General features: G+C 35.6%; 1 protein-coding gene across 1 annotated transcript in view; it reads left to right on the top strand.

Annotated features, from left to right (window-relative positions):
* Positions 1-23,908, top strand: part of NEK10 (NIMA related kinase 10) — an 87,170-nt gene that overhangs the window by 28,276 nt on the left and 34,986 nt on the right. The window contains exons 22-24 of the mRNA XM_063325215.1: positions 3,058-3,133; positions 20,993-21,122; positions 21,731-21,801. Coding sequence (XP_063181285.1) covers positions 3,058-3,133; positions 20,993-21,122; positions 21,731-21,801 — 277 coding nt within the window. The remainder of the gene's footprint in view (positions 1-3,057; positions 3,134-20,992; positions 21,123-21,730; positions 21,802-23,908) is intronic.

Here is a 23,908-nt window from a genome sequence, read left to right as displayed (position 1 = left end):
GGATACGCTTTTATGGAAATAGAATTAAAGTACTATTTTTATCTTCCCGATCACAGTAACTCAGTAAGTTGCTGACAAACTTTCTTGATTGCAGTTGCAAACTTACTGAAGTAAAGTGGTTTTGTCTCATCTTGAGCCTTTCAGAGTAGAAGAAACTGTTCAATAGGGACCCAGTGGTGGTAGGTCTCTCCCTGAGCTAAAAGCTGACACTTGGGTAAAGTTCATAAGAAGCTAAGCAAGTATTGAGTTATCTTTCTCCCACAATTCTGTTCCAGCTTCAAGAAGACATACTGCTATGGTGTGAAGCTCTTTCAGGGAACTGCTAAATATGAATTGTCACAATGGGTCCTCATTAATCAAGTCTCAGTTCACAGATGAAACAATTAATACTAATTAATAGGGGTCACCTTTATAGTTAGCCTTATCTTCATTTAATGGTATGGGAGGCAGGCCTCTCACAGTTCTCAGAAATCATGTAATTTGTTTGTTAGTTATTGTAGCAACTTTTTGCATCAAATGCCAAATAAAGAATCCTGGAGTATTAAAAGCGTAGACCAATTTATAAGCAGCAGACAGATGCCTAAATAAATTAAAAGAAGCAATTTGCCAGTTCCTTTTCATTCAATTCTGTATTATGGATTTGAAAAAGCTAAGACAAAGCATTTATTTCTGATGTAAAGTTGATTGTCCAGTGCTTTACATTCCTTAGCTCTAGTAGCACCAGTCCTATTTAGGAGCTTCTTACTGGTGTCAAGATGGTTTAGCAGAATTTGGAAAAAGTTATTGCCTGTGAAACAGGTTTTTTCCCTCTCTTTCTGAGGACCTGAGCCTAAAAGAAAGAGAATATATTTACTCCATCTGGCTGATTTTTCCCTTGCTTTCTTTTTTCCAGATAATCACTAATGTATTAAAATAGACTCCTTCCAGAACCAAGATGTCTGGCTCTCCTCTTTCCTTTCCTAAACCTTTCAAGCACCAGGAACTGAATTTATTGATTGATGTAATGTCTTAATACTCTTTGTTCATAGAATATTATGTGAAGGATTCCAAAGGATGGAATTTAGAAATATTCACCCCAATTAATCCAGGGAAGTGTTAACATTGCAAAAACCTCTGGTCCTTCTGGGATTAATATTCCCTGAGGACTGTCTTAACTTCAGGCCAAAAGGGAGGCTTCTCAGGGATCCTGTTATTTTAGCATTCTTTCTGGTTATATTTTCCAAGCACTGCAGAGCTAGTCCATCTGTGAACATTTTGTTCAAAAAAAAAAAAAAAAAAAAAAAGATCTCTGGGATGGGTACCTAGATTTGGCTTTCTTATCAAAGACCCTTTTTGAATGAGAGACCTACTCCTTTTCAGACCCTTGAGGCTCGCACTGAACAAGAGTCAACAGAAACTAATTTTTCTTACCTGTGTTTCTTCTGATCTGCAGCTTTTTTTGATGAGATGTTCGGAACTAAAATGTTTGTGAACTATCTCACTGTAAAAACAATTGGAATAGGAATGCTATGGGCTCTGTCCAAGTAGAACACGAGCCTTAAAATATTCTGAACAATATATTATTTACCACACAAAATCTTCCCAGTTCTGAAGTAGTATTACAATCCAAAATTTATTAACAGACTTTAATACAAGCCAGGATGCTCTTGGCTGCCTTGGCCACCTGGGCACACTGCCGCCTCAGGTTCAGACGACTGTCAACCACCACTCCCAGGTCCTTTTCTGCTCGGCAGCTTTCCAGCCACACTTCCCCAAGCCCGTAGCGTTGCATGGGGTGCTTGTGACACAAGTGCATGACCACCCAGCATTTGGCCTTGTTGAAACTCATACAGTTGGGCTTGGACCATTGATCCAGCCTGCTGAGATCCCTCTGTAGAGCCTTCTTACCTCCAAGCAGATCAACGCTCCTGCCCAACTCAGTGTCAGCAGGAAAGGTGTGCTCAATCGCTGACCATTGAATAAGAACCTGAAAGGAGGTTGTAGCGTGGTGGGTGTTGGTCTCTTCTCCCAAGTAACAGGTGATAGGGCAAGAGGAAATGGCCTCAAGTTGCAACAGGGAAGGTTTTGATTGGATATTGCGAAAAATTTCTTCACTGAAAGGGTTGTCAAGCATTGGAACAGACTTCCCAGGGAGGTGGTTGAGTCCCCATCCCTGGAGGTATTTAAAAGACATGTAGATGTGGTGCTGAGGGACATGGTTTAGTGGTGGGCTTGGCAGTGTTAGGCTTACAGTTGGACTCAATGATCTTAAGGGTCTTTTCCAACCTAAACAATTCTATGGTTCTGTGATTTTCTCTTGCTCTCTGTGCTTATATTTAATAAAGTGTGGCGTATCTTAGCTGCACTGTTGCATTGAGGCAGCAGTAGAGTACTGAATTGAAAAAAAACCTCAAACTTTTTGCATGGAACTTAGATTAAAAATATCATCTCTAAAGACTGTGTGACAATTTTATGAAAGACTACCTGATAATGACATAAAAGGCATTTACATTAACATAATTGCATGATCATTTAAATCTACAACTTTTATCACAAGGTAAGTTCACCATTATTTCTTACCAAATGCAATCTTTGAACAGGAACTATTCAGATACTAGGCACACACCCCCCATACTCCTTTGAAATTGAATTTCTGAGAAAGTCTGCCCTTCCCAGCTGTCATAATTTTAAGGAAAACAAAATAATCACTACCTTCATTACATTTTTTTTCCATTAATTTGGGCATTAGATCACTGCTTATTAGATACTTACCATTGTCATACGGTTTATTGGAATATATTAATAGAAACCTGAAACCAGTCATGTAGTTTAAATTGAAAGCATCAGAGATATGTTTATAATATTTTTTAAAGCTGGGAGGCCTGATTCAAACATAAGTTGATTAGTGTAGAGATAGAAAGATAGTATGGCCCAGGACTGCGAAGTGTAAAAATTAAAAAAGCAATCCCAAACCTCCCTTCCACACTCCCCAAACTTTTCAGCTGTTGTGAACCAGCACCGATTGTCATGCAAAGAGGATGGTTATTGATGTATGAATCTTTTTTTTCTTTATTGTAGCTGACTTTGGCCTTGCAAAGCAAAAGCAAGAAAACAGCAAACTTGCATCAGTAGTGGGAACCATTCTCTACTCATGGTAAGTACTCCTGCATACAACATTCAGTCCAATGACTTCTGTCTTCAAGGTTATTTTTTGGAGCAGTCAGGCAAGTTACAATGGAGTAATGTGCAAGTTACACAACTACAGCTACTCTGCAACAATTGGTCGCCTGCCTATTTTGCTGTTGCCTATTCTTGCACGTGGTGTTTACTGTAAGTTTAGTTGGTGCAAAGATGAAGTAACTGAGGTTGTATAGTAACTTATCTATCTATCTATATCCTTATGGATAAAGAAATGTGTTTTCAAGATATAAAAAGATATATGTAAACCATATAAATTAATTTTAGTGGCTTTTAATGTAATTGTGGCTTCCATGTTCAGTTACATTGTACATGTGTACAACTTACCTTCTGAAAAATATTTGAAATTGGGTTTGTTTTGGATCAGTAGGCGTTTGGTTTTAATAATTAAAAGTATTTCTGAAGTTTGAAATTTTCAATGGTGGAAAATCATGACACACATTGTTTGCAATTTAAGCTTAGTAAACACATAAATGACTGCTCTAAAATTTTGCTTTAGACAATACGTTATTCAGTCTGCTGAATGAGCTGCAGTTTCCTTTGGCATCCCATTTGTGAGGAAGCCAAAGTGAGGAACCACATTGCTTTAAATTGTGGTACCAATATAGCTACATAAGTTCCTAGATTACTACTGATTTGTGCTTTGTTTTCTTAAGACCCAGGAATAAAAAACATTTCCTAGCCAAAAGCTTCCCCTCAATATGTAAACAATGTATATAATTTAGAGTATACATGCATGCCAGATTCTCTCAAGCAAAAGTAGTTGTGGGCAGGACAGACTATTGATTTTTGTGGTGCATGATGTATAAATAACAAACATGCCTGTTAATTGAGGTTACTGTATTAGGAACAAAAGGGGGCAAATAGAATCTAGGTAAAAATATAAATTGTGGAAAGCACAAGTTCAGTATGCATCTAACAGGAATTGATGTGTTCTAGGCCTACCATTTAAGATGAGAATTTCTGTTGATTGAAATGCTAACATCAGACACCGATTAAGGAATTGCTAATCTGTGCCACAGTTCTGGGTCCCTCCATTTGCAACATTACTGGTTAAGCTTTGCCTACCCTAACTACTGCCTTATTAAGGAAATATGTTTACAATATGTTCAGCTGAAGCCTTGCAGATCCAAATATTCCTCATTCCGGCACGGGCTTCTTCCAGCTTCTTTGCAACAACTTTTTACATACAGCTGCTGTTCCCTCTATTCAGAGTCATTCTGTTGCTTCTACTCAGTGTCCAGCTTTCTAAGTTCAGAAGTTGGTTTTCTTCTTTTAGGGACTTTCTGGCGCTTTTATTCCCACTACTATAAATTACCAATTCTAACTCCTGTAAATAAAGTGAAGTTTATTTGGCATAGAGAGTAGAAAAAGAAAACTACAATGAATGACACATAAACAAACAAAGAATGTTGCACAGCATGCAGTCTATGATATTGTTTTCTGTTTTCATCAGAACTTTTAATTTACAAAATGCCTGCCAATAAGGAAAAAAACCTGACAGAACATTATATCCTAAATAAAACTGGAAGTGGTTTCATCCTAAATTTCTTTTAAGGCCACTACACTTGCTGGGGCACTGACAGTATCTTTCTCAGAAGTTAAGAGGAATTTTCGATGTCAGTCTTCTTTTCTGCTGTGGTGACCAGCAGTCATCTTTTCTGCTGTCATGGCCATATACCTGCCAGAATGCTTGGCCTGTGTGCTTGTAATAAGTAATTAAAGGTTCCAAGCTACTGGGGGAGCTACTGGTGGCTCTTCTGAATTAAAAGGGAGAGTCAAGAACTCGGGTATTCAGCAGTTCAGTCTAATTCATGTTGCCACTTTTGAAGTTGTTATTTGTGATTTCCTAGTGCCAGAATGATAACTGACACTTAATCCCTAGAAATTGCTAAATCCTAAAATGGCTTCAGGAGTGAGTCCTTGTAGTGTGTTAAATATTCAAGTCACATACCTTGAAGACTAATGCTTATGATGCTTCTTAGTGAGCAAAAGTAAGGTGATTGCAAGGCTGCCTTAACTGATTCTCCAAATAATCCTGAAGAAGCACAGTCTCTGAGTGATGCACAATCTGTGAGCGATAGTTTGGATAGTTAAGTGTAGTAAGAGTTTGGTGTAGCTAGTTATGTGCCATCTTTTTCAGCTGCTCTGAAATAATTCATTTGTTTTGTTCAGTTATAACTGGGCAGAGAAGCTGTTGATGGGAAGTTATTGTGCTCTTCTACACAACAGATATGGGTCTTTAAAGGTGTGAGGTTCCAAACCATGCCCATGTCCCTCAGGAGTTGTAATTGAGTTGTAATTTTCTTAAACTATCTACATTAGTTTCTTTTTTTCCTGTTAAATTCTGTCACTGATGTCTTTGGGTCTTTTCCCATTTTGTAGGAAATTTTTATTTGAGAGTAGTGTTCTGTAGATGTAAATACTCTTTCTTTTTTTTTCTTTTTTTTGTTTGTTTTAAATGTTTGCTTATACCACATTTATTATTATTCTCATACCCTGTCTTCGTACATGGAAGTTCACGTTGGAGCTAGGACTTTCACAGTTCTTTTTCTACCTCTTTGACCAGTTATTTGGACGCAGGCATGAGGATAAAATGTCACTTATATGTTGCAGTCTCTCAGTAAGTGGTCTTTTGGGACATTACTGTCAGTTCTATTCCACAGGAAAAATCATGGAAGCAGTGATCCTTGCCTGTCTGCAGTCAGAAAAAAGAACAAGGACACAGTAGTGATGTCTTTGTATTTAAAACATGTTTTTGAGTAGTATTTAAAACAACAGGCTAAAGCATGGAAGTCTTTCCAATGTCATAATAATTTAAAAATGTTAAAAAGGCTTGGCAAATGGCTGAATGTACTGGATGCCACCTTCAGGGTACTTGGTTAGTAATATGTGTGACAGTGGGCTTTTTGATATGGAAACCTGTTCACAAGGAATGAGGTGAACTGACTGAGTATTTTAACACAAGTCATGAAACAGCAGTCAGAGCCCATAGACTTCATCAGTGCTTGGACTAGATTTTTTTTTTTGGTTGGTTTTTTTTTTGTATGATTTAAGTAGATGTGAAGGGCTATAAAATAATCAAAATATTGGGAATGCATACCCACCAAGAGCAGAAATATTAGTTCCTGCATAAAAAAAAAGAAAAGGAAAGGAGGGAAGAGAAAGAACCGTGAGACAGCATTGCCATTTTAGAGTGGCAAAAATTGCATTCTTCTGAATTGACAGGATAATAATCCTGGGGAGTTTGAGATGCAACCTACCCTTCATGGAGCAGACAATATAGTACAAAACCAAAATAATAAATGTCAAAAGTAGTGTCTAATGCTTAGTGTTTAAATTTGGCTATGCAGCATTATGCAGAGTAGTTCAGATTAAAACATATCACTATACGTACCAAACATGTTTGTATTTGGGGTTGACTGAATCAATTTGCTAATGCAATTATTTTTAAAACTGTGGCATCATAAAATAACAGCAGATACTGTTTTATGTTTAGAGAGGGGCTTATATAATTATGCTTTGTAATTGTGATGGTTTTTAATTCTACTTCATACTAAGTTTTATTCTACTATCATACTAATTAAATTCCTTTTAATTGGTTATGTCCTTGAATTAAAAAATCCAGCAATGTGTATGTTTAGAATACCAAATATATTAAATGGATGTGTTTACACTTAATACATTAAAAATTGAGGAAAAGACTGCTTTAGGGAATTGGTAATGAATTCTGCAGTCTTTTTCCATCTCATAAGTCACCAGAAACAATCTGCTCCAAGTTAGTGGTGACAGAGTCTTTATTATCCTGCTGTCTCGAAGGCCTTCTCAGAAGAGATGTAGCAAATTGTAAGTAGTTCTAGAGAATGATGTTTCCTTTCATGTATACCTGCCATTTATTTGTTTCACAAAAAGAATTGTAACTTATGAAGGGGATGTATCGACAACAGATCAAGAGATATAAGTAGAAGGTAACTAAGTCTTGGCTATGATAACTGCTTTTGGAATTGTGTATGTATACAGAAATTTTAGAAAAAGTCTGGGTAATGAAGTAAATTTTGAGATTGTGATGGAATAGAGAATCTCATCATAATTCCTTGAGAACTTGACTGATCTTGAAAAGCTGTTAGGAAACTGTGAAGAAGAGCAGATCCCTCAGGTATCATTAAGAAGTAGGTGAGAATGTTCCATGTTAGTTGGTGAACTAACTTGATCTTTCTGAAACATAATTGTCCTAAAATGTTGGAAAACTGATACACAGAACCATGTTGTGTAAGATTTGGCTTTTTGTGCTAAAGTTGAGGTGTTTTCTCTTTGTGGTGTTTTGAGAAAACTCTCAGTGGTAATTAGAGGTACTATTTTACTTGTGTCCCTCATCTTCTCTGCTGTGGAAAAGAAGATATTCCTTGATCTTAGTGTCTGTTTATGGACTATGCAGTCAGTCTGCATACTGTGATAGTGACCCAAATTTCTTTTCTAGTACTGGTCACTGCTTCTGGTTTTAGCCATACCTTGTGAGAGCGCTGCATAAATCGATATTGTGATATGATTTCATGCAGAGATCTGCAGTAGGTGGTTTTTTCTCATTGCTTATTCTGGTGACATGATAAAATTTTCACTTATTTAAGGCATTTTTGTGTTTGGAAGGATAATTTAAGATGAGGGAGAGTGTTGTACTTTCATACGTACTTAATTGTTAGCCTGCTTTATGATGCTATATGATCAAACTGATTACCAGTTTTCCCAGCGGTTCTTTCTTCCTCCAGAAACATTTCTCCTCCAGAAACACCTCTGAAACATTTCACTGATTTAAAAAAATTGAGAGTTTATGTTCTTTCAATGTGTGTGAAAATTTGGTGATGGGTAGCGAGTAGCAACACAATTTAATCTACTTGGTGAGAAAAGTTTTCAAGCTCAGCTGAAAGGTTATCTTCCAAATAGGCTGCAGTACATGCTGTCATGTGACAGTAGTTTGGTGTGTTTTGATAACCAAGAGAATAGAAAACTGAAGGTACTGTGGGCTGAGGCAGAGTAAACAACTAGTCTCGTGCTGGCTTTGCCATTCACGGAACAGCTGGCTCCTGGAGAGGGTGTGCTAATTTGATCAGAAAGGTAACAGAAGTTAAATAATCCTTTCAGTATAGTAATACAGCATTTTTTGTCAGAGGATGTTCTGAAAGTCGATTCATACAAGTATTCACTCTGAGAATGAAACATAGCAATGAAATGTAATTGTGGTAGTGTGGTTGTAGTTTAGACGTAGGGTTATAATAATGTGTGTCAGCAACAAGTCCAGTGCAATTGGAGGTGGAATCCACAGGGACAGTATAGCTGAGGAGAGGCAGGTAATACTGTCTCTGTCTGTATGCCAGAGTGCGACTCTGCATAGAGCATTATGTTTCGTGGTGGACACACCATGACTAAAAAGATAAGAATGATGAACTTCAAGAAAGAAGGTTATAAGCAGTTGACAGAGATTGACTTATAAAAAGAAAACCAAATGATTTAACTTTATATAATTTTTATTAAGTGGCAAGTTTGTCTAAATAACAACCGTCACCTCACATTTGAAATGTATTTAATACCACATCCAGTGTTACATAGCATTATATGTGGGAGTAAAACTGGAAATGATATGAAACAAAGTAAGGCATGAAGATGTCTGTATTTATCTCTGTAAAAATCTTTCAGTGGAAATGATAGAAGTCCCCACCATAAGACGTAACTTAATACTAGACCAGAGAGAAGGCAAAAAAATCTTGGACTAAAAGAATGCAGGCCACTTTGGAATTGACATGCACTACTTCATACAGATATTTTTTTCTATCCTGAGAAGAGTTGTTTGCTCACAAAGGCTTAGAAGTAGCTTAAAGTCATAGCATAGGTTTTCTTGGTGAAAGGGAGTGTTCAAACATACAGGTTAGTTCCTATAGTTGTTCTTTAACAAGTGAGTGGTACTGATCTAGCTTCTGAAGAGTTACTTTAATGCTTGAAAAAAATACAACAATAGAAGTATAATATGTAATAATTTTATAGACCCTCATGATGAATTTAAACTGCTATCTTTAAAAAAACTGAAAGTACTCTTCTACCAACATAACAGATTATTAACCAACAATGTACTTGGAAATAATTCTTTCTGTAGAACTTGTATAACAATTATTTTAATGTTTATTAATTATTTTGTTATACCTTTGGAAGAGATAATAATAATGAATGAACACTTTTTATTAGAATAAGATTAGTCATTTCATCAAACTAATTTATGAGCTTGCAAACGTCTTTTAGCCCAATGTTACTGGTATTTGTTTGCTAGAATTATTCTTTTTTAGTTTTTCTGAAGTAATGTCAAATGAGCTACATTTAGATGAACTATGTTACTATGACATCTGAACTGCAGGACTTAGAATACCTTTGGTGGGTTTATTTTCTGGGTGTTTTTAATTAATTAATCTTAGAGGTCAGCGATATTAATATCTTGGGAGATTCTTACTCTTGCTAAATCTTTACTATTTCCTGTTCTGCTTCATGTTGCTGCTCGGTATACAGTGTGCTGATTCAATTTCTAGTGCCATTATATGTCATCTTGCTGTCTTTGATTCCTTAATAGTGTGTTTGCTGTTTTACTGCGTCTTTGGTGGTCAGTTAAAGCTATTTCCTGTTTTCATTTGGGTCTTGGGCTTTAGTTGCTAGTGCAGCTTTTGTTCAGTTGCTTGCTTTTTCATAGTAGCCAAATCTCAAAGCTCCGTCGAGGATTGTTCAAAGTGCCATAGTCTTTCCTTGGTTTGTTTCATCTCTTTTATACTATTTCTTGTTTTTTTTCACAGCCGAGTTCTTTCACAGAATGATAATTTTTGTTGTTACAATAACTTTAATGGTACAGTATGAGAAAGCACGTGCCACTGTAACAGAATAGAGTTCTTGAACTACATGGAGACATTATTAGAGTATGCACCAGAGCAATAAGTGGCCAGGCCTCATCAGAGAAACGTTAATACTGGATTTTTAAGTGTCTGCTCTCCTCTTTTTACCCTTTCCTGTTTTCTGCAGTAGTAGATTCACTGTCTATTTCAAGGAATGGCAGGCCAGCTGTGGTGTAAGAATTACTGGAGGCAGCATGAGGTATCCTAGACATCTGACTGAAAGAACAGCCACATCAAGAATTGACGAATAAGTAGGAGGCTGAATGTCTGTAATACTCTTCTAGAATAATTGAAATAAAGAAAAGAGTTAGAATCAGAAATATGATAAGTATCTGGTTAAGAAATGCTATAAAGGGGCACTGATGCCTTCTAAATGAAAATAAATTCATTTTGAGTCATCTGCAAGCAGAGCAGCCTGTAGTCTTTCCTTCCGTTTCCTCTCTTACGATAAGCGACCATATTTTCTGCTTGAGATGCATCCCTAGTCTCTTATCAGGTCTTATTTAAAATAGACATTATGGAAGAGTCTCTTTTGAATGAAAGAGGGGAGAGGTAAAAATAAATTATTTGATCATACTTGAATAGCTTTGTGGGTTAATAATTTGGAGTTAAGTTTCCTTTAATTATGTTACTCACATTGGCAAGTGACATTTTCCAAACCTAGAGTCCTCAAACTTCTTGGTTATGGCTGGTCATTGTTTACAGGAATGTCATAAGGAGGTTGAATTTAAATACCCCATGATTTCAAACAAACGTATATATCTGCATTTTCTATCTGTTCTGCTGAAGAAAGCTCTTTTCCTGGGTTACTGCTCAATGTCTAGGCTTTCCACAATTTGAGCTCCACAAGCAAGGGTCAATGATTTTATGACTAAAGAGGTAATACAGCATTATCTGGGGATGTAGCAGTGAATTAGCTATACGATCCCAACTGCAGACATGCAGTCTGTATATTTTTATAGAGATCAAGGTGCCCAGTTATTAAATTGGGAGATGCAGGAGTGTGCTGTAAATGTAATTTGTTGGTAGGTTTTGTTGATTACTATTTACAAATCAACATGTACAGTATTCTCTTTCTACTTCCTGTCTCTCTTGAGGCTTTAGTTTATTCCTGAAAGGAATTTTAGAGAGAATTCAGAGAAGAAAACTGGGGTATTAAATGTTGTTCTCTTCGCAGGATCATGTGACAGTTCGGTTTAGGTCACTTGTCCTATTTTGCTTCTGGCCTATTTCTCAAGGGTGCCCATTACTGTGTTTAGAGAGTGAGCTGAACAGAATGAGGTGATATCTCAAACCTCTCCTTCTTTCTCTTTAGTCTTTGCTCAGTTTCCCATGTAGCTTTCCTTTATCAGCTGATGTCTGTACGTGAGCCATCAAGCAATAAATTTTTTGTTTAATATTAAAATATATAACAAGTTATGCCTAGATTATTATGTTACAACTCTCTGCTCATATTTCCTCTACTGACTTCTGTGAGGGTTTTTGCAGGCATCTGGATCAACAGACTTTATTTAGATTTGGGAATTTTAAATTCTATGTAAAAGAAGACAATGAAGTTGCCATCTTATTCAGGTAAAATCTTTAGACCTTTAGCTGTCTGCTTTTTTTTTTTGATATATTTAATCCATTCTGAATGGGATTGCTAGACGGAAAAGTAGTTATTAGTTAATTATTTTGTATATTAGGTTCCAAGTGTCTTGTATATTAGGTTCCAGTGAACCCAAATATTTGCAAAGTCATCTAGTTCATACCTTACTGTGAGAAACAAGTTGCTGTCAGAAGCAAGTCTCTGTGTGGTTGGAATTCATCTTGCTGATATGTAGTCATTCAAAAAACTAGGCATCTTATTCCGGTCAAGCGGCTAGATGATTACTGAAAGTAATGGAAAAAAATAGGCACTTCAATAATGAATTTAATCCCATCTATCTTAAATAGCTATTTTAGGATGAGATGAATCAACCACTTGATGTGCCTGTCTCTCTTCATTTGCTACAGAGAGATCTGGAGCACTACCTTAGCATAAATTTAACTTATAGGAATTTAAAGTTAGGTGAAATTAACACCTTATATGAAATAAGTTATTAAAGATTAGATTTATTTTAGAGTTGTAGAATTGGATTTGCTACTGCTTGTGGTCACCTTCTTGCAAATACTCATTTTTCCAAGTCTCCCTTTTAATTTTAAATATTGATGCGATTTCTTGATGAGCTTATGTGGACAAAGGCACTGAATGAAGTTCATTCTGAAAGGCGTATAGCTCAATAAGCAAAATCCTTTATAGTTTTTAAGTGTTCAGATTTCTGTTCCGTAGATAAAAGGAAAAAACCTTTTTATTTTCTTGAACTGTTTGTACAGTTACAGACTTAAGGCAGTTCCTCAAAGCATTTTATAGGAAATTGCAGTTATAATTCACTGGAAAACATCTCTGGTTGGAAGGAATCAATTCTTAGAAGTATCTGTCTGATGCATGTTATGAGTACCTTTTAGAATATGAGTGTTTCAGTTTTTATGTATATGGATATCACTTTGCCACAACTTACAGATAGAATTTATCTACGGTATTTCTGTTAAAACCGACAGCTTGACAATCTGCTAGATATTTTTGTATGAATAAGAGCATCAGGTGTGTGGACCATGCAGTGATGCTTGCCTTTAATAATATAAATCAAAAATCACATTGAAGGGAAATTTTATGTTGTAAGTTTCAGATTCTGGCTTATACTTCCTCTTGTTGTTTTAGACTTTGTTCCATGATATCTCTGAAGGAATAATAGGTGTAAATTAGAACTTCAATGTCTTTTTGTGTTATAAGTCTGTACGTAGCACTGGAACACTAAACTACACATTAATGATACTTTGATTTGTCCTTATAATTTCCTCAGAAGTGCATATAATAATCTTGAAAATTCAGAAGCATAAAAAAGTTGAAACAGCTGTGCACAATTTGATCTTAATTAGGTAATTGTATTTTCATTACAGTATGAAAGGTGATACTTCATGATATTCTTCAGTAATAGTAAGACAACTGAAGGAACAAACAACCTTGCTGTAGACATCACCTTTTCTAATAGACCCTGCAAGGCTTTTTAAAATGTCCTTGAAACACGTTTTTAAAAAAGTGACTTTTTTTCAAAGAAGACTTTGAAATTGCCCAGTGGTGTCTGAGCAAGTACGCAATTGCCGTATCTGGGAATTCTTGGAGCACGTTGTTTTCCATATATTCAAACACGAGAACATTTAGATATGGATGTGTCTTGGGCAACATACTTGGTGAACATCGGTGAAATGTATCCTTCAGTTTTAAAGATACTTTTAAAAAAGACACTTATGCAATGAGGTGCTTTTTTGCTATTGGTCCATGAAATTCAGAAAGCTCTTGTTTTAAATAGCGCTAAAGTTTCATATGTGTAAAAGCAGTGAAAATATAAAGCTGTCACCAAAAAAAAGGTCTGACAGATAAATACATGAATCTTTTCTAACTGCCAGAGATGTACACTCTTGCAGAAAAAGTACAGAGTTCAAAGATGGGAGAACACATAGTCATTGAATGTATCTTGCTGGTCTTCTGAGTGTGAACACAGAAGTCCTTGCAATAAAATTCTGTTCTTTTCAGCCGCTTTTTATGTAGGCTTTATGCTCAGAAAGAGGAACTGAGAAGAGATATGCTGAGGCTTTTTATACATTTTCTTGGTTTAGTTATATTTTGATTGACTAAATTTTTGTTACTGGGCAAAGGGAAAAAAAAGTTTCAATTGAGCATTATGAACTAAAATTAAACTAAGAGGCTGTTTTGGCCACCTTCACAGTTTCATAGGTGCTCTAAGTTTTGCTGGGGAAAAAAGCAGGTAGGAGTGACTCTTTGCATTTAGGGATTAGGAAGAAGACCTTGTGCTCTGAACGTGCTTCTGTCTTAGATATTTAATGATTTAAGTATGAAGAAAATTTTTGTTAGGTTGGTTTTGTTTAACAAAGCAATAGGAGTATAGAAAAATAGAGTAAGCTTTTAAAAAAATGTCATTTAATTTGTATTAATATGCGATGTGGGTGAATTAGAAGTGAATTTCTGGCATTTTTTTCATGTGTTCTAGAACACTATCTTATTACACTACTAGAGGGCATAAATTTTTCAAAGTTAATATATTTGGCATCTCTAAGCAATAATGCATAATGTTAGCACACATAAAAGCTTAAAGGTTTGTAAATTCAAAGACATACAAACCAGTTGTTGAACGTTAACTGGATATCTGTAGCTTTATTTTCAAAACTGTAAAATGAAAAACCTAAAAGGTGGAGTATTTTAGCCAGAGAGACACTGAATATGTGCTGAAAGAAAGCAGTAAGTTAGTGATTTCTCTAAATTGTTGATCAACAGCAGTGGAGCTGCTGGTTTCTTACTGGAATCTTGTTTTTACACATTTCTTAGTGCTCATTAAGCCTTTGGATTTAGAGAGACTACACAACTTTACTACTATTTGCAATGAAAAGTGTCCTTCCACATCAAATCAGGCATTTTTTGGGGAAGATTTTAGTAAAAAACATAAGGGAGGTATTATCATACAGTCTGTCTATCCTGCAGTTATTAGTGGCCTGTCACTGAGCTGAGATTGATTTTGCCTCTCTATAGACTAAATTATATGAATATAGAGGAACTTTCTGGGCAGACACAGGCAATACTTGGACTAGAAAATGAAACTGTTGAGGAAAATGAAACTGTTGAGATTACACTGATGAGAGAGCAATTCTACATATGAAAGTTACCTCTCTTAGCTGACTTCACCCTTTTTAAAATTACATTCCCCACCTGGTGGCAAGACAATTTATTACATTGTAAAATTGCAAACCGAAGGTAGTAAATTTCTTCCCTACCCCCAAACATTTAAAAAAATGGTGGAAATGATGAATTTTTCTGTAGGCGTCACCAGAGGTTAAGATGCCTGAAAAGGTGCCTTTTGTGAAGAAGAAATTATATATATTTATAATATTTTACAAAAATATTTAACATAATTTTTAATAAAAATGTATACAAGTTATAAGACAATGTAATAAATTGTTATAGAATTGGTTGGCTATACATTTCAAAAGATAAAACTGTGAATGCAAAATTTTTAACTAGTGATTGAAAATCCTGTTCCAGCTTCATCACTCAAGGGATAGACAGAATATCCCCAAAAGGCTTGTGTTGAATTCTTCTTGTAGGTGAGAAATGCAAATAGCTTTCAGCAATGTTTGCAGAAGCTCTTTATTCAAACTGTCAGTTTTGTGGCTCCTATTTCTTCTTCCAGTGCTTTTAGTGGTAATTATGAAGCTATAATACTGAATGTGTATGTGTAGCTTACAGCAAACTATTCACAGAAAAAATTGTGACAAGCAGCAACTATTTTTCTTTTTTCTCTTTTGGGATGAAGCTGATGGTGACCAGCTTTTTTTTTTTCTTTTTTCTCCTTATTTTTTTTTCCCCTCTTTCTGTGATTCAGAGAATTGATTATAGAGTAGATCTGGGGTTTTTCACACTGGTCTCCAAACACTCACAAATTATCCTGCAGTAGTTTAGTAAAATGAAAACGTGCCACCTGGTTCATAAAAATATAGAAATGGTTCCCAAACACAAACATAGCCTTGATTTTCTCAATCTTTGGACTGAAATTGGTGGTCTTGGCCCTTTTCTGAGAAAACAGACACCATGAGAGATTCTAACTTGATATAAGGCAATTTTTTTTTTTTTACCATCATAACAGTCAAACGTAGAACAGGCTGCCCAGAGAGTCTGTGTAGTCTTTACCTCTGAAGGTTTTGAAGATACTACTGGAGAAATCCCTGGTTAGCCTGGGCCAGAGAATGGCAGTCTCATTTTTATAGTGAATTGTGTCAGTTATAGGTGCAAAGATTGTGTAAATCCCTTTGATGATTTCTCACAGCAACTACAAAGGCTATCCATTGCAAGCAAGTATTATTTTATAGGTATCTTAACAAAGATATCTGGATATCTGAAGCTAATAGAAGCTGCAGAGACTCTTTCATTATTTGGGACCAAAAAGAAAAAAAGGTTTATCAGTATATGGCAAACTTCTTGTCTACTGTCTCTGCTACTGTCCTGTCTCCAACAGTGGCAGTAAGTCAATATCCATAAGGAAGGAAGAATGGGATAAGCATGCTAAGCCTCCAACTTTTTTCAGCTTGGGTTGCTTCCTGAACTAGATATGGTTTCTAGGCATGAGTGCTTGTATAACCACCACCAACTGCAGGAATCTCCATCAAACTTTAAATAATTAATTGGAGGAATGATAAAGACTACAAGCAATAACTCTGTCATTGTTAAAATCTTCTACAGTGGTGTATGCTTCTTATTTATTTACTCTTTCATTATAGCCATCACCTCTTTTGGCAGTTAGTCTTGAAGAATAACTCTTATTTTACTTAATCATAACTGTCTAGTTGAAATTATGTCTCATTTGAAAATATTCCTCGTACTGTAGGATGACATACACCAGCTTGTTCTTACACCTGTCAGAAGCACTGGGTTTAACCAATGAACACTGTACCAAGACAAGTCATGAGTGGCTTATTGAAGTTCTGTGCAGCCTGGGAAACCTGCACTGATTATGTTCCATGTAAAGTCAGCCTGATAGTGTTGACAACATTTCTTAGAAGCTTTAGAAGCTCTAGAAAATTAATGTTGTTTTGAAAACACCATTCCCTCAGCTCCCCCTTTCTTCACCCTCCAAATTCAGGACTTCTTCCTTCATTTTGGAACTTCTATCCACTCATAACTAATGTGAACATGAGCTAATCCAGTGAGAATAGTCATCTTCTGTTATAAATATGTGATAGTACTAATGTAGCAGATTCAGATTGGGACAGTCTGTTTGTAAATCTCTGTTAAAAGTATTCTTAAATAAAAACCATGACAAAATAACATCAGTGAGAAAAATTATACCTGAAAGCTTGACTGCAAAAATGCCTCTAAGGCCACATAGAGATGATTTGGTGAAATGGTACTGGTTTACAAGTAACACAAATAGTGACAAGATTTGATTTTCCTTTTTTTTAAAATCCCAATTAAAAATGCGGGGCAGTATGGAAAGCTATCTTCTGTATTTAAAATAGCTGCTTAGTTTTACAAAAGTGGTGCAGAAGAAAAAAAAAGATAACTCTTTGGATTAAGCAATGACTTAGTGGAATTCAAGGCTCATTTTAAGGCTGTTGGCATAGAAGACTTAATAAATACAAAAGCAATGCTGATATGTTGAGCAAGAGTGAACTTTCTGTTAAATAGTTATAAAACTGTCTGTTCAAGAATGTTGAGAACTTGGAGAATTATTCTGTGGATGTATTTCTGTGTCTTTCATTTAGAAGAATTTAGTCTTGCTTATGCTATGGACATTTGTTCAGTGGAGGACTCTCCTATAGTTAACAATGCTGCTGAAGTAAGCTTTTTCAGCTTGAATACGTAATTTGGAAATGAGCAGTGATTTGTAAACCTAGAGGAAAACTCTAGTGATTATCTTGAATATGTTAGCTGCAAGAACTAAATGACTAATTATATAAGTATCTGCTGCCTCTTTTAATATCATAGAATATAGCATCAGTACTGCTGCTTCTCATCAGTATGATCAGCCCTTGGAGCAATGGAAATGAAATTCTTTATCAGCTCTTAGAGTTTCTAGCTTTATGTATTTTATTTTGACACTGAATGCATTTTATGATGTGGACATCCGTTTGCTAAAAAATGAATTAACGCCGCTGTCTTCTTTCAGCCAATCAAGATCTCTTAATCTAAGAATTAAAGAAAGAATCCTGCCCTTACAAATAAACTAAAAAAAAGGTCACACCAGTGCTATGCCCTTAAATTAATTTTCAGTGTTTGTGGCTAAGGTTGATTTTGTAGGGTTTTTATGGAATAAAATTCAGAGTCTGGTTCTACTCATTCTTTCTGGTCTTGACCAGACAGTGACAGTTTATACACAGTTGTCAACTGAATTAGACAAACCATATGTACTCCCACCACCCTCCTGTTTGTGGGTGGCAGTGTACAGGAACAGAACTGGGTACTTTCTCTGCCTGGCATCCCTCAACAGGGTGGATTCAAAAGATGCAACTCAACTGCAGAACTGTTTTGCTAGTCAACAAGTACCGTACCCCACCCACATTTCTAACTAGCAACGGTGAGGCAAGCCTGTAGAACATGGTGAGGGATTTCACTACATCTCTTAAAAGTAAATGAATAATATTTGAAAATTCTATTTAAAAATCTAAATTGCAGAGTTAATTAGCCATGAAAGCATAGCATCATATAAGTATAGGATTTTATATTCTCTGTAAAACTTTAATGGTCACCTTAGATAAATATTACTTAATTGACATAATTTAAAGTACTTAAGCATGAGACAGTATTTATTCAAGGTATTGGTCATTCTAATGCTCTAAATATCAGAGACTTCTGACTAAAGACATTTGTTCTGGAACAAAAAAATCAATCAGTGCTCTGCTGCAAGTCCTAGTTTGGATTTAAAAAAAAAAAGGATTAGATATGCATTTGGAACAAGAAGTCTTTCAGCATGAATAAGCAGACCAAATGACTTCATTAATTTTCAGCTATTGTGCATTTGTATGAAACCACGCTAAAACTAAACCCCTGTCAGCACTGGATTCTTTCTGTGATTTCCAAATCATAGTAGTAACAAATATACATTTTTCCTAGTCACCAGCCCAATGGACTGCTGTTTGCTGTGGACATCAAGCTAGGTTCATCCCTGCTGTTCATGAAAATAAGATTCTGCAGCCAGGTCATGGTTGCTTTGGTTTCTCTCTCAACTATATTCAGCTTATTCTTTCTGTGACTGCTGTGCGACTTTTTCAATAGTTACATAGATTTGGCTTGAATAATCTCAGTTTGGGATCTTAATATTATTTAGTCATTTGAAAATAATAATTTATAACTTTATGTCTCTTTATGCATGAAAATTATCACTGGACTGAAAGCTTGTAACATTCCAGTCGGATTCATTTTTCTGAATAGGAACATGCTTAGAACTTTACTAAGACAGGGGCTTTGCCTTATTGGGCACACCATATATATAAGTTGCAATACTGATGTTTGCTCTAATACACATATTTAATACATAATGAAATTTCCACAAAGTCCTCTAATGAATTACTGTCACAGTGAGGAATAAAGACAGTCCGATTACAGAAATGGTATTATGTTCTAGCACCATGTTCACATCCTGTATTCCCCTCCATGGGTATGTAATAGCAGCTGCAAAATTCAAGGAATTAGGTTTCACCCAGGAATCTGTATCTTGCTTGATCAATTTTATCAAAACTGTGTGACCTGTCAGTCTCCCTCACTTCCCCACACTGTGACCTCTGTTCTGACTTTCTGTTCTGTTAAGATCACTTAATTTATCTTTAGCATAACAGTTTATCTAAGGGACCTCATCCCATCTATTTTAAAAATCTGGTTTCTTCCCTTTGTCCATATCAGCAGCACACCTTCTAGCAATATACTTTATTCAGACTGCATCATTAATTGAATTTACACAGTACCTCTCGGCTCCAAAATAAGGCATTTTACTGAAGATATCAATAGTATAATCATGAAGTTGATATAGTGGTTCCAAATTCTAAGCTGAAAGGAAAAGGAAAACAAGTAGGTTTTGAAGTTGATTTTAGGGATGAAAGGAGTCAAGTATTTTTTATATCTCTGAATAATTACAGAGAGAAGATGCTAAGTGGAAAAAACCACATTATGTGATAATGACCTTTACTTACTGCTAGGACTTGAATATCCCTAGTAATGTAAATATTATTTTCAAGGTTTATGAAAAGCATTGAGGAAATTAAGACAAGGAAGTGAAGTCTGCTTTGTACTGAGTCAAAACTGAAATTACTGCCTTCTTCCATTTGTTTTAAATGGATTTTTGCAATGATTTTTTTTTCTTTTTTTTTTTTTTTTTTAATGGTCATTTGGCTGGCTATTGAGTGTCCATGTCGCATCCTCACAGGGAATACATTACAGTAGTTTTAAGAGGATGAAAATGATATAATGAGCAAAGTTTGTTTGCTCACATTAATAGCAAAGTCGTATCCATTAGCATTCTAAATACAGTAATCTTATTAAAATCTTTCTGATATCTGAATTAAAAGAGGATGTATTACATTTATTTGTTTTCTAGTCCATTTTATTGAAATGCCATCAGTGTAAACGAGTTCTGGATGCTGTAGTTCATTTGTATCCATGAAGTCCAAAGATATTATAGCATGAAATGAGTGGAAATGACAAGTGAAAAAAATATAAACAACCAGTGCTGTGAAAAGAAGTAGAAGTGGAAGAGCTATTAATTGTATTTCCTCTTAAATAATTTGGCTGCTAAAGGAAATAAATGCAACCTTTTGAACATAACAACTACCTGAAAGGAAGTTGTAGAGAGGTGGAGGTTGGTCTTTTCTCCCAAGTAACAGGTGACAGGACAAGAGGAAATGGCCTGAAGTTGTGCCAGGGGAGGTTTATACTGGATATTAGGAAAAATTTTTACACTGAAATGGTTGTGAAGCATTGGAACAGGCCGCCCAGGGAAGCGGTTGAGTCACCGTCCCTGGGGGTATTTAAAAGATGGGTAGACACAGTGCTTAGAGATATGGTTTAGTGATGGGTTTTGTCAGTGTTAGGTTGATGGTTGGACTGGGTGATCTGAAAGGTCCCTTCCAACCTAGGCAATTCTATGATTCTATAATTGTATTTGCTCCGACAATATGTTGTAGTGACTAACTAAATATTGGGTGTGGGGTTTTTTGGGGTTTTTTTTGTTTGCTTGTTTGATCATTTTTAAAGCCTACTTCTAGGTGAATTAATTTGTGGGTTGTAACACTTGTGGGTTACATTGCTTTTTACTTAGCCCTGAAGTTGTAAAGAGTGAGCCGTATGGAGAGAAGGCTGATGTCTGGGCTGCAGGATGCATCCTTTATCAGATGGCAACTCTGAACCCACCGTTTTACAGCACCAATATGCTCTCCTTGGCAACTAAGGTATTCAGGTTTGCCAGATCAACCTACCAATTATTTCTGCATGTGTTCACTAGATCCATAAGAATTTATGTTTAAGGCTATAGTTGCATAAACTGCTCTCTTGTCTGATGTGTGAATGAGCACAAGTGTTTATCATTGTATGAATTGCTATCTTGCCATTCTAATTGCAAAAATTGCTTGTAAATGTTAGTATATTATTACCTCTCAGACAACCATGTTTTTATCACTGCATTGGTGCTAACAAGCTTTAGATATATAAAATTTCTTGATGTGCTATAATATTGGATTTTCTATAGCCTTGAGTATTTACACCCTGGGATGTGATCATAAATAAAAAGAAATCATAGTTTGTTTGGTTTTTTTTTTTCAAATGTTTCCCTTATTCAGATATTGTAGCCCTTTGATCTACAGTGATTATGTACATTAGTATGGATGTCTGATTGGAAGTGACATTCTGCAAGAAGATGTGTTCTAAGTTGTTTTGCAAGTTAGAGCTGATGATGTAATATTGATCAGGTTTTTTCAAGGAACAATACTTATCATATGGGATCTTCAAATAAATAATGGAATACTTTTCTTCAATTAACTGTAGGTTATTTATTTTGCAGATAGTAGGGGCTTTGTATGAACCTGTGCCAGAAGGACTCTACTCTGAAAAGGTGTCGTTTACCATTAAGAGGTAATTATCATCTAGTTTTATTTCAACATCCTGCTGAAGAGATGTTTTGTTTTGTATGTTTCCAGCAGTGATGTGACAGTTTGATGACTTTAGCAACTGCCAGTATTTCTCTCTGAATATGAAATATCTTCTGATTTAAAGAAAAACGGAGGTATCTCCTTCCCCTGCTAATAATATATGCAATGTAGTTGCATATATGCATACATGCAACTAGAAAACCGATGCCAGTATAGTCAGCACATTTATCCAGCCAGAGTACACCTTATACTCAGTACTGAAGTTTAACAATACCAGTGCTGGTTAATTCCCTACACATCAATTTTTTTCCCCCATGAAAATACAGCATCTTGAGTCATTGTCAAGTGCAGTTTATGGTCACAGAAATAACCCTGTTCTAATAAGTTATTTATAGATCGCTGTATGATCGCATTCATAGTTTTGAGTGTTTATTTGACTGACAGAAATATGTTTCCCACTACTTTCTAATCCTGTTAGGAGGATAGCAGAGATAACAAAGCAGAGATCACGTAGTAATGGAGGAAAAGATGAGCCTGTATTTGTTCCACTCACTCATCACATATTTCTCTTAGTTATCGTTACATCTTCCTGGTGATAATGTAATGTGTAAGGCAAAGTATAGAGCATGGATTGGTGCATTTCTATGAGATTTAGCTCCCTCAACTTTTCCATTTTAGAAAAACTCCACTTAGCACAAAAATGCTTTTTCTTTCTCACTCAAATGTTGAATTCCATTACTAGAAAGCACTTTACTGTACAAAGACTAATGTTTTTATACTACGTTTTATTGCACAAAAAGGCTTCTTTTATTTAAAGACCTTGACAATGAAGGACAATGGAGAGGACAGGAGCTAACAGAACTGTGTTTAAGAGGTCCTGAAACTAATTTTAATATTTTAAATACTTACAGATAGTTGTAGTTAGGATAACTGGCTTTGTTAATTCATTGTTTGCTATTTAAGAATAGTATAGTGATCTCAAATGCATCCAGAAAGTATCTTCCAGTCACATCATATCAGTATTGATATGTATTGCATTCACTTACAAATTTTAAACACATCTTTATGACTGACTTAGATAAAGTTATGTGAGTATCTGGCCCTCGGTCTTTTCCTTCTTTTCCTTCCTGATAGTGATCACAGAATCACGGAATGGTAGGGATTGGGAGGGACCTGCGGAGATCATCTAGTCCAACCCCTCTGCCAAAGCAGGGTCACCCAGAGCAGGTTGCACAGGAACGCGTCCAGGCGGGTTTTGAATATCTCCAGAGAAAGAGACTGCACCACCTCTCTGGGCAGCCTGTTCCAGTGCTCTGCCACCCTCAAAGTGAAGAAGTTTTTCCTTATGTTCAGACAGAATTTCCTGTGTTCCAGTTTGTGCCTGTTGCCCCTTGTCCTGTCACTGGGCACCACTGAAAAGAGTCTGGCCCCATCCTCTTGACACCCGTCCTTTACAGAAACTCTGTAATGGGAAGTTTTTGAGGGGTTTTCCGAGGCCAGCTATTGAGTTATTTATGATTGTATAAACAGGTTCACTGAAAGTGACATATCATCATGAGACCAGCTTCTATGGAGACTAACTGGTTTAAATAAATGATTGAATAGGTATTTGCATGAAAATATTAAAATTAAGTTTTCCTATCACACAAGGATTTTTCCGCTTAGTTTAATAGCAGTGGGAAGCATAAATTATGTTTTAAAAAAATGTTAATTCTCTCACTATGGGTTAATCCTTAAATGAAATACTATGTTTAGATTTTGGCTTATTCTTTGTGAGATATTTAGAAAGAATAAAGAACATTAAAGAAAAGCAGTAATAATGAGATTTTACTTATAATATAGATGAGGAAGCATTAACAGAAATGAAGAAGTTTTTTCCGAATGACTGAAGCACAACACATATTCAAAGATTCATAAATAGAAAAAATAATGTAGTGATAATGATTAGAAAAAACACTAAAAGCTTCATATTGCAACTGTAAATTTGCTTTTAATGTTACCATTATTATTATTTGGTATTGTTGTTATTAAAATACAGTTTTATTGGATTAAGCTACTAAAGAAAGTTCTAGCATCATAATCATCAAAGT

This window comes from Chroicocephalus ridibundus, chromosome 2 (assembly GCF_963924245.1).
Source record: "Chroicocephalus ridibundus chromosome 2, bChrRid1.1, whole genome shotgun sequence".
In the NCBI taxonomy this organism is placed as follows: Eukaryota; Metazoa; Chordata; class Aves; order Charadriiformes; family Laridae; genus Chroicocephalus; species Chroicocephalus ridibundus.
This window is presented reverse-complemented; position numbering and strand designations above follow the sequence as displayed.